General features: G+C 45.8%; 1 protein-coding gene across 2 annotated transcripts; it reads right to left on the reverse strand.

Moving 5' to 3' along the window:
* Nucleotides 1-245: 245 nt before the first annotated feature.
* On the reverse strand, nucleotides 246-16,061 carry CHRNA6 (cholinergic receptor nicotinic alpha 6 subunit). 2 transcript variants are annotated; one of them, XM_002819051.4, is made up of 6 exons: nucleotides 15,637-16,061; nucleotides 12,362-12,501; nucleotides 6,388-6,432; nucleotides 4,550-4,659; nucleotides 3,468-4,446; nucleotides 246-914 (listed from the first exon to the last, which is right to left on the reverse strand). In XM_002819051.4, the coding sequence occupies exons 1-6, from the start codon at nucleotides 15,713-15,715 to the stop codon at nucleotides 783-785; spliced, it is 1,485 nt and encodes a 494-aa protein (XP_002819097.1). In that variant the 5' UTR covers nucleotides 15,716-16,061; the 3' UTR covers nucleotides 246-782. The 2 variants fall into 2 exon arrangements, with proteins under 2 accessions (XP_002819097.1, XP_002819098.1); XM_002819052.4 differs by lacking the exon at nucleotides 6,388-6,432.
* Nucleotides 16,062-16,535: the final 474 nt, after the last annotated feature.

A 16,535-nucleotide genomic window follows, 5' to 3' on the forward strand; every position in this document is an offset into this window, starting at 1 on the left:
CTCACTGTAGCCTCAACCTCCCAAGCTCAAGCAATCCTCCCCATGTCAGCCTCCCAAGTAGCTAGGACTACAGGTGCAAAACACTACAGTGGCTAATGTTTTTATTTTTGTAACACAGGGTCTCCCTATGTTGCCCAGGCTGGTCTTGAATTCCAGGGCTCAAGCAATCCTCCTTCCTCAGCCTCCAAAGTGCTGGGATTATAGGCCACCACACCTGGCCAAACTGTTTTTTTTTTTTTAAAAAAAAAACAAACAATCAATGTATCAAATAATGCTGAGGAGGGTGAGTTACATTACAGAGACGCACAAGAAATCAAGGATGCAATAGTTCACAAGTGTTGCAAACAGTTCACAAATGTTGCATGGTCCAATTCCCAGAGTTCACCTGTCACATATCATAATACTGAGAAACAGCATCCACTGGAGGTACAGCAGAACTTTTTAGTGTGGCTTGATGTTAATTACATAGTTAGGCTGTATTGTAAGTCATTCTTGTCTTTAGAAGCCAAACACACAGACACGAGAAACCTGACCTGATACTGTAGCCGTGGGTGCTGCCCAATCAGGGCACTAATGTCATAACACTTCTCACTTCTCCCCCTGTGCTACACTGGAGGATATTCTGCTTCCTAATGTGCAAGAAAGTCCTCTTTTTCCATCTAGCCATCAGTTTTAGCAGATGGGGGACTTGGGTGGGAAGCCTTTGCTTTCCTTTCCTTGTGGCAGGGAATGCAGAACAATTATGGTGTCTGTAAATTTCTGAACATAAAAGAAAATACATTTTAAGATTTTCCTGTGTTCCCAAGTAGTGGCTGTAGAAATAGCCCTGCAGTTCCAAATACACAGACAATTATAAATACCCAAAGAAATACTCTGTCCACCACCATGGCCACGTATTTCCAGTCGTCTTCTACCTGGAATGCAAACAAAAATTAAGAGCTGTTTTAAAAAACCAAAACCATAAGAAACATGCCTTGTTTCATCAATAAGCTGCTTCTTTTTTGAAGATTTCTCCGGCACATTTTAAAGCAAATATTAGCTGGGTGGGAGGATCACCTGAGGTCAGGAGTTTAAGACCAGCCTGGCCAACATGGTGAAACCCTGTCTCCACTAAAAATACAAAAGATACCCAGGCATGGTGGCATGTGCCTGTAGTCCTAGCTACTCGGGAGTCTGAGGCAACAGAATCGCTTAAACCTGGGAGGTGGAGGTTGCAGTGAGCCAAGATCGCACGCACCACTGCACTCCAGCCTGGGTGACAGAGTAAGACTCCATTTCGAAAAATAAATAAAAATAAAAATAAAGCAAATATTGGTATTTGGTGAATCCAGATCTCCTGTATAGGACACACAAGAAATTTTGTTTCGTTTGCAGAGGGCAGATGCACAGCCTCTGTGAGTGCCTCAGACAGCAGAGTCTGCGGCAAAGCCGACTCCATGGGTCACCAGGGACTTTCCCAACTGCAAGAAACACTCCCGAGAAGCAGCTGCTCAGAGAGCTAGACTCATTCTTTGCAACGGTGGGTAGTCTCGCTCCATGGCAAGTCTGGGGAATGAGTTTGAGGCAGGGGGTGCCGCTGGGGGTGGAGGACATGGAGGGGTATGATTGAGAACCACTTTATAAGGAATAGGCAGCCCTCCAGGCCTCAAAGGGATGCTGGCCATGGAGAGCTGGTTGTGTTTCTCCCAGTTCCTGACCCTCCAGGCTTCTGCCACTGTATCTGTACTTGTGTCTTGAGAGCCCTAACTGGTAGTGATTAAGTCAACAGCAGCTGTTTCTTAGATTAAAAAAAAAAAAAAAAAAAGGTAGGGACAGGATTTTGCTGTGTTGCCCAGGCTGAAGTGCAATGGTGCGATTGTGGCTCACTGGAACCTGGAACTCCCCAGCTCAAGCAATCCTCCCGCCTTAGCCTCCCACATAGCTGGGACAACAGGCTTGGCAAATTTTTTAAAATTTGTTTTTTAGAAATAGGGTCTCAATATGTTGCCCAGGCTGGTCTCAAACTCCTGGCCTTACTTAAACAATTCTCCAGCCTTGGCCTCTGAAAGTGCTGCAATTACAGCCATGTGCCACCATGCCCTACTAATTTTTGTATTTTTTGTAGAGAGAGGGTCTTCTTTTAAATTTTATGAAGGTGAATTTTTCTGGGCTCTCTTGTCCCATGACACATCCGCATGACAGCCATTCACAGCATCTTCCTTCTACACCAACAGGGTGGACTTTCGGTTCCACAGTATCCTTTCACTAGGAGCGATGGCTGCCAGCAGCTGCAGTCTGAGGTCAAACCTAGACACCTGGCCTGAGTTTCAGATGCCCTCCGCTAGTCACCCACATAGTGTGGGAAATTGGCATGATTCTCTTGAGCTCTGTCTTTGGAGGCTGAGGGAGGTACATGCTGCTATAGTTAGACTCTGGACAGCAGGAGCAGAGTACGTGAACGCTAAAAATATCCCTGGGGCTCATTTCACCAGCACCTAAATCCCTCAAGTAGGACAAGTGGGGCCAGAGCTGCTGGAACGAACGCACTCCTGCCCTCTCCCACATCTCCCAGCACCCCCAGGCTGCACGCTGCTCTGAACTCATTTATCCTTCCCTCTGGGGCAGCTTTTCTCTGTCTACCTTTTTATTTGCTGCTGTTTCTTGTGCAGGGGCTTTTTTTTTTTTTTTTCCTGAGACAGGGCCCTGATCTGTCATCTATCTCCCAGGCTGTAGCCTCAAACTCCTGGGCTCAAGCAATCCTCCCACCTCAGCCCCTTGAGTGGCTGGGACCACAGGTATGCACCAACACACCTGCTAATTTTTTTTTTTTTTTTTGGTAGTTCAGGGTCTCACTATGTTGCCCAGGCTGAGGCTCTTGGTTTCATTAACTGAGGTTGCCCTGAATGTTTGTTTGTTTATTTATTTATTTTTATTTTTGAGATGCAGAATCTCTCTGTCACCCAGGCTGGAGTGCAGGGGTGCGATGTCGGCTCACTGTAACCTCCACCTCCTGGGTTCAAGCGATTCTCCTGCCTCAACCTCCCAAGTAGCTGGGATTACAGGCCTGTGCCACCATGTCTGGCTAATTTTTGTATTTTTAGTAGAGATGGGGTTTCCCCATGTTGGCCATGCTGGTCTCAAACTCCTGACCTCAGGTGATCCGCCTGCCTTGGCCTCTCAAAGTGCTAGGATTACAGGTGCGAGCCACCACGCCCGGCCCTGAATGTTCATTTTAAGCAAATTTTACTTGAGTTCACATTTCTGGTGGTGGAGATTTGCTCTGGGGCTATTGCACCTGACCCCGCTCCACTGGCAGGTCTAACCCTGTCAGTCCACCCATAACCACATAATAACAGAGCCAGGTCTCAGAGCAAGGCTGCCTGACCCTCTCAGGAACAAAAGTCACACTGAAGGTCTGACTGTGCATCCAGAGTGCCCATAGGCTGCAAAGGGTGCAAGCTGGCTGGGTGAAGGGAACACACATTTACCTGCTTGGTTTCATTGTGGCTCTTCATGTTTTCTGCTATGAACTGAACACTGTTAATCACATCTTCAACTTCAGGCGAGTGCTCCGAATTTTCCACCATCCATTGTAACGGCTGATGACTTAATCTTCTCTTGCTTGTGGCAAGCTCATTTGATTTGTGACAATGGAAGCATTCTTTAAGATGTCTGGGTTCCTCACGGCTTGCAAGCTTGCCTTTGGCAGGCCTCCTGGCAAGGCCTCTGGGCATTGCATCAGAGCCTGTGCCCCTTGTCTTGTCCACAGGCCACCTCATCAGCAGGACCTGGGGCAGCAGCTTCAGGAAAACTGTCTTCACCCACCTGGGCATGGTGTGCATGGTTGGGGTGCGGTAGTGTATGTTCAACACAAACACAGTCACCATGATGGACAGTGTGACAAAGATCATGGTGAACAGCAGGTACTCACCCACCAGTGGGACCACCAGAGATGTGGACGGGATGGTTTCTGTGATGACCAGCAAAAACACAGTCAGAGAAAGCAGGACTGAAATACAAAGCGTCACTTTTTCACCACAGTCTGAAGGAAGGTAAAAGACCAACACGGTTAGAAATGAAATAAAGAGACAAGGGATGATCAGATTAATCGTGTAAAACATCGGCAATCTTCTAATGTAGAAAGAATAGGTTATATCTGTGTATATCTCTTCACAACAGTTGTATTTGATGTCATGTTTGTAGCCAGAGGCGTCAATAATTTCCCATTCACTGTTTTCCCAAAAATCATTCATATCCACTTTTGATCCAATAATTAGAAGATCAATTTCAGCTTTGTCATACGTCCAGGAACCAAATTTTAGGGAACAGTTTTGATGATCAAAAGGGAAAAAGGTGATATCCATAGGGCAGGAACTCTTAAAAATAGCTGGTGGAGTCCAGGTTATCATGCCATTGTATTTAAGAAGAGCTTTTGTTTTGCCTTCGACTTGGAAGTCACCAACAGCACTACAAAGCAAGTCAGACACCGTTAGTAACACTCCCTTTGCTATAGGCCAGAATACACCAACGGCAGCTTTGGAAAGAGGCTACGGTGGTCAGAGACCCATACTTGTTATAGAGAACAATGTCGGGCTTCCAAATCTTATCTGCGGGAACGCGAAGAGTCTCAATGCCATCATATTCCGTTGGATCCCAGCGCAATTTATAATCATTCCAGATCTAAAATAAATAGAAATCAGCTTTTAAAATTTCTTAATAACTTTCTGGCCAGGCATGGTGGCTCATGCCTGTAATCGCAGCACTTTGGGAGGCCGAGGCGGGCAGATCACTTGAGGTCAGGAGTTCGAGACCAGCCTGACCAACATAGTGAAACCCCGTCTCTACTAAAAATACAAAAATTAGCCGGGTGAGGTGGCAAGCGCCTGTAGTCCCAACTACTCGGGAGGCTGAGGCAGGAGAATCTCTTGAACCTGGGGGGCAGAGTCTGCAGTGAGCTGAGATCATGTCACTGTACTACAGCCTGGGTGACAGAATGAGACTCTATCTGGAAAAAAAAAAAAATTCGTTTCTTAATAACTTTCTTCCAGTGTTAACTTTATGATGGTTCAACAGTTGTTGTTGAAAACAGAATACATTTGGCCAGGCGTGGTGGCTCATGCCTGTAATCCCAGCACTTTGGGAGGCCGAGGTGAGCGGATCACGAGGTCAGGAGACTGAGACCATCCTGGCTAACATGGTGAAACCCCGTCTCTACTAAAAATACAAAAAAAATTAGCCGGGCGTGGTGGCGGTTGCCTGTAGTCCCAGCTACTTGGGAGACTGAGGCAGAAGAATGGTGTGGACCCGAGAGACAAAGCTTGCAGTGAGCCGAGATCGCACCACTGGACTCCAGCCTGGGCGACAGAGCGAGACTCCGTCTCAAAAAAAAAAACAAAAAACAAAAAAAAACAAAATAAAAATAATACATTCTTATTTGAAGAATGCATTGGTTGCTATCAAAATCTGGACAATTATATCCATGGGGAACAGGGAGCTAAATAGCTGAGCTGATTTAGGCAAATTTTTCATTAGATAATTATGTATTGATTATTAGTTAGCTGGTCAAAGTTTTGGGCTCAACTTCCATATTCCATGAGCTATACTCACACTGGAGTATAGCTCTAATATCAAAAAGTTCAAGGGTATGATGATAAGCTTTGAATTTAAAAAAAAAATCTGTATAAACGATTAAGACTTCCTTTCCATTTTTTTTTTTTTCAAGACAGAGTCTCACTCTGTTGCCCATGCCGGAATGTAGTGGCGCAATCTCGGCTCACTGCAACCTCTGCCTCCTGGTTCAAGCGATTCTTCTGCCTCAGCCTCCCAAGTAGCTGGGATTACGGGCGCCCACCACCACACCGGGCTAATTTTGTATTTTTATTAGAGACAGGGTTTCATTTCACCATGTTGGCCAAGCTGGTCTCGAACTCCTGACGTCAGGTGATCCTCCCACCTCGGGCTCTCAAAGTGCTGGGATTACAGGCATGAGCCACTGCACCCCTCCAAGACTTTCTTAAGGAAGAAAGGTATAAGTGATAAAACTAGCTGCTGGGAATCTCATGTACATGCTCCCAAGCTCAGCTACTGACTTCTCCAAGCCTGGTCAATCAGGGATCAAAGAGCAGGCAAGCATCAGACCCTGGAGCTCAAGTTACAGAAAAGTGGAAGATCTGAGAGCAGCAACCAGGAAGGATGGAAATCTCATGTCAGAGGGACCTTTGTCACTAGGTGTCTGTACCTGTGAAGTGTGCATCAAGTCAGCTATTACCAGAGCTGAACTTTAGGCTTTGGAGATGACCTAGTGGATAATATTTTATATTCTATAACCAGCTGGAGACAGAACAAGGTAGTGCTTGTGGGTTTTATCCATTCGACATCATTAAGCCAACAGATGATATAGGCACATACGTGACGCAGCCACAAATTGGTTTCCATGATCTGGTTTACTTCATCCTGGGAAGAAGAAATAGTATTTTTAGCCTCAAATGTGCTTGCCATAGAGGTGAGACTTAGAGCAAAAATTACAACTAAAAAGAACCAATTCTGACTTATTCATGCCAATGGAAGAAGACTTAAAGGCAATGTGTGAAAGTATTCAGCATGCAAGCAGAAATGCTGCATTTTCACATCTGGCTCCAGCCCTGTGGATTTTGAGAGGCAATGTGGCTTTACACGCTTTCATAGCTGATTTAAGTCTCACCTCTTCTGTGAAGTGCTTCCGATCTCTGCAGCCCATAAAGGTTTCTAGTTCCATGAAAGGAAGGAAAGAAAAAACGAGCGACAGCAGGAAGGAGGGAGGGAGATGCTGCAGAAAGTGGTGAGGATTCCAACCCCGCACAGTGTTTTTGCCTGTTCCCTAAACGCCTCCCATCCTCGACTGCGCCTCAGGGCTCTCCGGGCTCTGAGTCCTGAGACCCCTGCCCTGGGATCCTACCTTGAAATGCCAGCCTCAGCCAGCTGGGCACGGTGGCTCACACCTGTAATCCCAACATTCTGGGAGGCCGAGGTGGGTGGATCACCTGAGGTTAGGAGTTCGAGACCACCCTGGCCAACATGGTGAAACCCCGTCTCTACTAAAAAATACAAAAAATTAGCCAGATGTGGTGGCGGGCGCCTGTAATCCTAATCCCAGCTACTTGGGAGGCTGAGGCAGGAGAATTGCTTGAATCAGGGAGGTGGAGGTTGCAGTGAGCAGAGATAGTGCCACTGTACTCCAGCCCAGGCGACAAAGACTCCATCTCAAAAAAAAAAAAAAAAAAAGTCAGCCTCAGCCACCATGGGGTTTCCAGCTGGCAGCTGCTACTCACCTCCAGCAAAGCCACCACTTCGATCGTTCACTACACAAATATTTATTGAGTAACCACTATGTGCTCTATAAATATTGGGAATACAGCAATAAGAAGTTGGGAAAATGTCCTGCCTTCATATGTCTTAGCTGTTAGATGGGGAGACATAAAATTACTAATACATCTATACTATAACATAAGATAGCGTTAAGTCCTATGAGGACAAATAAAGAGGGATGGAATGGTCCATGTGTGGACACATACACACATACATGCACACACACACGCACACTCATACACACGCACAGTCATGCACACTCACACACTCATGCACACACATTCATACACACACATGCACACACACGGTACTCTCATGCACACTCATGCACACTCACACACTCGTGCACACACACACTCATGAACACACACTCATGCACACTCATATACACCCACTCATGAATTCTCATACACATTTGTACTCTCACACATATACTCTCATACACACTCACACACACTCATACATGTGCACTCACAGTCATACACACTGGTGCATACTCATGCACCTGCACACACTCATGCACATGCACACACTCACTCATACCCACTCACACTCAGGCATACTCACACACAGGCTCACACACTGGTGCACACGCACACACACTCAAACACACTCATGCACACACGCTCATGCACACATGTGCACGTAATCTCAGTCACACACACACATCTATTTTAGATGGGATGGGCAAAGAAGGCTTCTTTGAGGGGTAATGTTTAAGCAGATACTTAAATGACCAAAAAGTCAGGGCTGTGTGGAGGAAGAGCATTCCAGGTGATATCCCAAATGTAATGAGTTCCTAAGCTACCACCTCTCAGTGGGAGAACTACCAAAGACACACCTGGCACCTTGAGCAGCCTTACAGCCCAGCAGCCTGGTGGCTGTGGGTATATCCCCAGTGGCCAGCAGTAGATTCACAAGACTTCCTCAGCCAACCTTGCTTCCCAAGACACCCAGGCACCCTCCAGAGTAAATGAGCTCCATGGTGGTGGCCGAGGGAGTCGTGGCCAGGCTCAGACACCAGGTTTCCCTGGGCCACATGGCTGCCCTGCAGTTCTCTTCTCCCCTACTCCATCCCCACTGCTGCCCCTCCTGGAAAACTCTAAACAGAAACCCTGCTGGGCTCCCTCTTTCAAATGGGCCTGTGATAAGACAGGGTAAGCCCTGGGGTTTGAAAGGTCAGCAAAGGAGTTACAGTCATGGGTTCCTGTAGTCCCAGGAAGCAAAGAAATTATCTGTACTTATCTATTGGTCAACCAATTCATGGCTTTACAATTACACAAGCCTGCGGTCATGCCTTCTGGTGATGAGCATCCCCTTGCAATCTGCAGAGTCCAGCAGGGGCCATGTCCATAAATCCACTCATTGTTGGTCAGGAATGGACTAGCCCTGCAGTCTCGGTTCCAGGAAGGCCTTGGGGGTGAGGGCATAAGCCCTAACTGCCCTCCAAAGCCTGCTTTGTCTCTGAATGAGTACACTGTGTTCAGAAGGCTGAGATCAGTTGGCAATAGCCAGCTCCACAGCCTCACTTCCACAGGCTCGGAGAAGCTCCAGGTGGTATGGACATGGCCCATGGGGATGTGGACACCTTCAGAGATGTCAGCTGACCCTATGGAGCAGGACCTGTCTGGCAAGTCATACTCTCTCTCCATCCAATTCCAGATCCCACCAATGGGCATGGCACTGCTATCAGACGTCCCTGCTGGAGGAGTCCAAAGACCCACAGCATCAACTCCATTCCTGGTGCCATCACCCTGTACCTCCTTCTTGGAAAAATCAATTCATTGACACGGCAGCTGCATCAAAGGCTTTGAGTTATGATTTCAAATGGACTCATTTCTGGAGCAGCAGCAGACTCGGAGACTCGGATCAAAAAGACCAAGTGGGCTACATCACACCAAGGCTTTATCTTTGTCATTTCAGATATGCCAGGCCAGCACAAACACTGGGTCCCTCCGAGGGGCACTTGGCCTTGCTCCTGCACTGAAAGAAACCAGAAAATTTTCTGGCCAAGATCATTTTGCATGACACAAACACACTTCCAGGTAGAGCCTTGGTGCTCCAGAGCCAAGCTGGGGATCAGACAGCGGGCCTTTTCCAAGGCCTTCCAGAAGGGAGGGTCAACAAAGCTTCCTGGCTGTGCCACTTCTCTCGGCCACCCCAAGTTCACCTGACAACACACAGCTATTGCACTCCTGGGCATTTATCCCAGAGACATGGAGGTTTATATTTACACTAAAACCTGTACACAAATGTTCACAGCAGCTTTATTTGTAATAGACCAAAAACTGGAATCAGCTCAAATGTCCTTCAACAAGTTAATGGTTAAACAAAGCGCCATGGTCCAGGTGTGGTGGCTCACACCTGTAATCCCCACTTTGAGAGGCCAAGGCAGGCAGATCACTTGAAGTCAGGAGTTCAAGACCAGCCTGGCCAACATGGTGAAACCCGATCTCTACTAAAAATACAAAAATTAGCCAGGCTTAGTGGCACATGCCTGCAATCCCAGCTACTTGGGAGTCTGAGGGAGGAGAATCGCTTGAGCCCAGGAGGCGTAGGTTGCAATGAGCAAAGATCACGCCACTGAACCCCAGCCTGGGTGACAGAGTGAGACTCCGTCCCAAAAGCAAAACAAAACAAACAAACAAAAAACAAAGCACCCTGGAGTACTACTCAGCAACAAGAAGGAATGAACTACTGATACACTCGGCGACTCGGAGGAATCTCTAAAGGATGATGCTGAGGGAAAAACCCAGTCCCACAAGTTTACCTGCTCTGTGATTCCAGTTACGTATAACATCGTTGAAATGAGAAAATTTCAGAATTGGAGAGCAGATTAGTGGGAGAAATGGGCAGAGTCTACGAGGGATCCCTCTGTTATTTCTTATAACTGCATGTCAATCTATAATGATCTCAAGAAATAAAAATTCAATTTTAAAAACCTGCAGTTCCAAGTCTGCCTTGCAGCTGGAGGTAGTCAATGAGATGGAAAGGAGCAGCTCTTACGGAAGTCACAGAAGTCTAGGATGTACACTTTGCTCTTTTTCTCCCTTCCTTATGTTTGTTGCCAAGAATGTGAATGTGAGGATGGGAATACAGCAGTTATCTTGAACCATGAAGCAACACTGAGGGAAGAAGCCACGTGAAAAGGGTGGTGAAATATAAAAGAAGGAAGGAAACTTGGTCACTGCTGCTTCATCTGGTTTATGCCTTTAGAATCACAGTCCGTTGGAGTGACATCCCCTGGAGTTGTGCGGTGCATAAGCTGGGCAACTGAACATACATGTGCAACCACTAACACCGTGAAACTGACTGATATTAATCTCCTGGACTGTTAACCTTTAGATTTCTGTTGCATAAGAAAGGAATAAACTTGTTTTGTAAAGGCTGTGGGTTTTCTTTTAATCTCTGATACTTGCAACCAAATGTAAATGTCAAAATCTGCATTTACCAGCCGTTTCACCCCCATCTTCAGAATAACCTCCTGCAAGGGTGTGTCCAGCAGGGTTATGGAGAGATGCCATGCAGTGAGGTAGCCCTCACAGACTTCAGAGGAAACTCAGTTCAGCTCTTGGTTCACAACAACCCAGTCCACAGCAAGAACTTCCAGCCCAGCAGGAGACCAGGAACCAGGACAAAGCTACTGGAGTTGGGAAGGGGATTAGAACAGGCACCAAATAAATACTCACTAAAGGATGGGAGGGCACATCCAGGTAAGGGGAAACATCTGGCTTTATTTTTTTCAGCCAGTGCATGCACACTTTCAGCCTGGGTCACAGACAGAGGACTGGACCAGGGTTGGCTTCATCCACTGAGAAGCATGGACTGGAGAATGTGGTGGGGTCTGACTCATGCCTGTCATTAGGGTCTTTCCCCAGGTGTACCGAGAAGGGCCACCGCTGCCTCACCCACAGAGCAAAGTCTGGGAGGAAGGAAATCCCTTCACCATCCATGACTGGGGCTGACTTGATGAGCAGGGCTCCCCCTCCGTGTGCTGTAGTCTCAGGAATGCTCTAGCGCCCCTCTCTGGAGACACTTCAGACGTTCCTTGCTTCCTAAGCCTGCATCTTCCTAGAATTTGGTCTGAGCCCTGGAGGCCAGACCTTGCTGTACCCAAGAGTACGGGCCTCACCACTTCCTCTCCCTGCAATGGGGGGAGCAAAGATTATCCAAAACAAAGAGCTCCTGTCCTACTTGCCCTTGAACACGGTAGCAGGGAATTAAATTAAGATCCTCAAATTCCCAACCTCTTTTTTTTCCCAAGGCTGAATGGAATTTCATTTTGTTCCTTCTCACATAACATAGAAGACTTAAAGCAATTCTTTTTTTTTTTCCTCTGTCACCCAGGCTGGAGTGCAGTGGTGCAATCTCGGCTCACTGCAGCCTTGACCTCCTGGGCTCAAGCAATCCTCCCACCTCAGCCTCCCTAGTAGCAGGAACTACAGGCATGTGCCACTACACCTGGCTAATTTTTGCATTTTTGTAGAGACAGGATCTTCCTATGTTGTTCAGGCTGGTCTTGAACTCTTGAGCTCAAGGGATCCGCCTGCTTCAGCCTCCCAAAGTGCTGGGATTACAGGAGTGAGCCACCACGCCCGGCCTTAAAGCAATTTTTAAACTGTGGAGTGAAAAGGTCATGAGCTTGGAGTTAAATCTCAGTTTTGCCATTTTGTAGTTGCATGACCCTGGGAAAGTCACTTAACTGAGCTTCCATTTCCTCAGCAGTGAGATGAAGATGTTGGCCACACAGTGTAAACAGGCATCTGGTGCATAATGGGTGCCCCGTGAAGTTAGCTCCCTTTCACTCCCCTGCAACTCTTTGTTTCATAAACTGGTTCTGAAAGCACTTCCAGGAAAAACATTGCCTCACACACACAGTTACAGCATTGGTGGGAAAACTGCCTGCCTCCCAAATGGATGGCTTTGAAGGGCCAGATCTCATGTAGATTTGCATTTATCTGTATTTCTAAAATTCTTTCATTTACCACCTGCAAAAGTGTAACAATGCTGGGGAAAGCTCTGATCAGAGGGCACTCACCACGTTGGCCAGCTGGGTGATGGCCACTTCAAAGTGTACCGTGACAGGGTCGGAAACGTTTTCCACGGGCCTGATGAACTGGTTGTAATGAGAAAACAGTTTGTGGAAGAGCCTCTCCTCAGTCACACAGCCCGCACAGCCTGTGAGGACAAACAGAGGGGAGAGTTAGAGCCAGCCAGGCCACTGGCCACTGCAGAGATTCTAGGCAATTCTTCCCGGGCCCTGTGGGGAGCGGATGTCCCAGCCCATGACTGCATCCTGGTATTGTTACCACCTATGCATGCTCCACCAGTGCCCATCTCACCCCACCCTCTGTGCCTCAGCTGTTCACCTTTACAATGGAGATAAAAACAGCAATGCCTGCATTTCAGGACTAGAGCAATATCATAGAAAATGATGTTGGTCAGAGCATTTCTTAAAGTCTAAGGCACTGCAGATATAAAGGAGTAGACACAAGGCTTGGAATCTTCACTTATGTCACTGAAGTAACTCACAGTCTTACCAATGGCACTAGACCCTTTCCAGTAATTCAGGAAAATCCTGTCCTTTCTTGTCTAAAATACTGAATCAACTAACACCTGTATCTACACCAGCAAGATGCTTAGCTGGGAAAACTTCACCAAGGAAACTAAAATAACTAGTAATTTCATGATGGTCTTCGCAAGTCATGTTCTTTTAAAAAATCAACTTTGAGGACATGAACAGACACTTCGCAAAAGTAGACATTTATGTGGCCAACAAACAGGAAAAAAAGCTCAACAACGCTGATCATTAGAGAAACGCAAATCAAAACCACAATGAGATATCATCTCAAGCCAGTCAGAATGGCAATTATTAAAAAGTGAAGAAATAACAGATGCTGGAGAGACTATGGAGAAATAGGAACGCTTTTACACTGTTAGTGAGAGTGTAAATTAGTTCAACCATTGTGGGAGATGATGTGGCGATTCCTCAAAGACCTAGAACCTGAAATACCATTTTACCCAGCAATCCCATTACTGGGTATATACCCAAAGGAATATAAATCATTCTATTATAAAGATACATGCATGCATATGTTCACTGCAGCACTATTCACAATAGCAAAGACATGGAATCAACCCACATGCCAATCAATGATAGACTGGATAAAGAAAATGTGGTATAGGCCAGGTGCGGTGGCTCACGCCTGTAATCTCAGCACTTTGGGAGGCTGAGGCGGGCAGATCACAAGGTCAGGAGATCGAGACCATCCTGGCTAACACGGTGAAACCCCGTCCCTACTAAAAATACAAAAACTTAGTCGGGCATGGTGGCAGGCGCCTGTAGTCCCAGCTACTTGGGAGGCAGAGGCAGGAGAACGGCATGAACCTGGGAGGCGGAGCTTACAGTGAGCCAAGATCGTGCCACTGCACTCTAGCCTGGGCGACAGAGTGAGACTCTGTCTCAAAAAAGAAAGAAAGAAAGAAAATGTGGTATATATGCACCATGCAATACTATGCAACCATAAAAATGAACAAGATCGTGCCCTTTGCAGCGACATGGATGGTGCTTGAAGCCGTTATCCTCAGCAAACTAACACAGGAACGAAAAACCAAACACTGCATGTTCTCACTTGAAACGGGGAGCTGAACAATGAGGACACACGGACACAGGGAGGGGAACACCACACACTAGAGCCTCTTGAGGTGGTCCAGGGAAGAAGAGCATTAGGCAAAATACCTAATGCATGCTGGGCTTAATACCTAGGTGATGGGTTGATCTGTGCACACCACGGCACACGTTTACCTATGTAACAAACCTGCCCATCTTGCCCATGTACCCCAGAACTTAAAATAAAACAAAAATCAACTTTGAATTTCAGTTATTGTGGAGATTTCTGAGAATGCAAGATTTTTAAGGCAAATTTATTTGAAACTTCTTTTTTTTTTTTTTGAGATGGAGTCTTGCTCTGTCGCCCAGGCTGGAGTGCAGCGGCATGATCTCGGCTCACTGCAAGCTCCACCTCCTGAGTTCATGCCATTCTCCTGCCTCAGCCTCCCAAGTAGCTGGGACTACAGGTGACTGCAACCACACCCAGCTTATTTTTTATATTTTTAGTAGAGACGGGGTTTCACCGTGTTAGCCAGGATGGTCTTGATCTCCTGACCTTGTGATCCGCCTGCCTCTGCCTCCCAAAGTACTGGGATTACAGGCGTGAGCCACCACGCCCCGCCACTTGAAACATTTTTAAAAGTTGAAATTGGTTCTTAAATAATAGCACTTTCAGTCACTAAATTCTAGACAATAACTTTATGCATATCTCTTTGTATTTTTCCAAGAAAACCTTAAAAGTGGGGTTACTTGTCCTCATTTGACGTAATTCATTTCATTACTACCTTCTCTACAATTTCCCTCACAGAATTTAAATTTGATACCTAACATAGGACTCCACAAATTTCTCAAAGGGATTTATACATTGAAAGAAAAAGATGGAAAGGGATTGAAAAGCTCATCAGGCAACATAAATGGAAAGATCTCTGTTAAATTACTAAATGGAAAGAGTTGCCTGACGAATGCCTTAGGAAACACTGAGACACTAGGGTTTTAGCAGGAAGGACAAATTTAAGGTAAAACATCATTCTTGCCATCATAATTAATCATGATGAACATATTTCTCCATGACAGACAATAAATAATCCTCATTACCCATTTTCTTCCTCTTTAAGACATTTTATAGCAGATAAATCCTCCATCAGCCTTGAAAAGTGGTCCCCTGCAAACCTAACAGCATAGAAATGTGATTTTGCTCAGCAGAACAGCAGTGGTCTGTTTCTAAGTTGTAACTTTTAAAATGAATGATCTTACTCATGGGATACGTTTCAGCATAATCATGTGATGTGTTTTCCCAAATATGATTACCTACAAAATGGAAGGGTTCATTGACTGAGTAATAATATCAGCTAACAAATAAATTACCACTTTGAGAAAATATTAAACATAACTACAAATAAATAAGCTCAATACAGCCACAGCAGAGATGAATAGAAAACTGTATCATTCTCCTTATTATATTTTAATTGGGTTTGCATTATGTTTCCTGGTCCTCTCCTCCCCACCCTACCCCTCAGATTTCATCTTTTGTATTACACCTAACAAATAAAAACCAAATAGATTAATTAGCAGTTGTAACAGTGGTGGCTCCTATGCAGACCATAGAATCTTTTGTTAATATAACTTCTCAAGCACAACTAGAAAAGAGAGTAAACACATGTAGCTAAAAAGGGAATAGAAGATAAAGCAGAAATGAAACCTACCTTTAAAGAAAGGTGTGAAAACACACAGCCAGAGACACAAGCCCCCGTGAAGGAATCCCTGCCCCTTGCTGGTCGGCATGGTTAAAACACACTTGGGTTCCTTTTTTCTAGGCAAAGGATTGTGGAAAACAAAGAGCTATCAGTCAGCCACATGCATCCAACCTTGACATCATCAGAAGCCCACTGCAATCCATGTGTGTCTTCTCAGAAATCAAAACATCCCCAGGACTTCACACAGTTATTCCCAGGATCAGAGACTGAGGTAGACATGAAGGGCGAATAAAAAGGATTCGATCTGATGTCAGATGAGTCATCACATTTCCTATCAGCCTAGATGTCTCTTCATGCAAGAAAAGCAGAAAGGAAATGCTGGGGCAGACAGGACCCCGGGAGGATGAACACCTGTGAGTGGCTGAGATCTTTCTGTGGTGCAATCTCAACCGTAATCTTAGGGGAATTCACTGAGCTCCAACTACAGGTAAAGCTCATGCTAGGTCCCAACAAGTTTGTTCTGACTCATGGAGTTCTCCAGTTAATCAAGGCTTAACCTTGTTAGAAAACTTTCTAAAATATGAATCCTCATTTCTGTCTTAATGAGTGCAGCTTAGAGAGAACAGAAATTTGTTTTTGTTTTTGTTTTTTTCTGACTCCAGGGTTTCCAGTGCCTTGTCTTTTTGAGTTCAGTGATCATCCATGACTAGAGACTAGATGTCAGAGAATGAGAGGAATGGATACCACCTGGATATTTTCACATTTATTTAAATATTCTTATTGCAAAGCATGGTGGATCATGTCTTAATCCCAGCACTTTGGGAGGACGAGGCAGAGGATCTCTTAAGGCCAGGAGTTCAAGATCAGCCTGGGCAACATAGTGAAACCTCATCTCTACAAAAAATAGA

Source organism: Pongo abelii, chromosome 7 (genome assembly GCF_028885655.2).
Source record: "Pongo abelii isolate AG06213 chromosome 7, NHGRI_mPonAbe1-v2.0_pri, whole genome shotgun sequence".
Classification (NCBI taxonomy): domain Eukaryota; kingdom Metazoa; phylum Chordata; class Mammalia; order Primates; family Hominidae; genus Pongo; species Pongo abelii.

Coding starts and splice junctions, on each gene's coding strand:
- CHRNA6 (XM_002819051.4), bottom strand. CDS start 15,715: ATGCCGACCAGCAAGGGGCAGGGATTCCTTCACGGGGGCTTGTGTCTC. Junction 6,433..12,361: donor TCACCCAGCTGGCCAACGTG/GTGAGTGCCCTC, acceptor TCTTCTTCCCAG/GATGAAGTAAACCAGATCAT. Junction 4,660..6,387: donor CCAATTTGTGGCTGCGTCAC/GTATGTGCCTAT, acceptor TATTTATTTTAG/ATCTGGAATGATTATAAATT.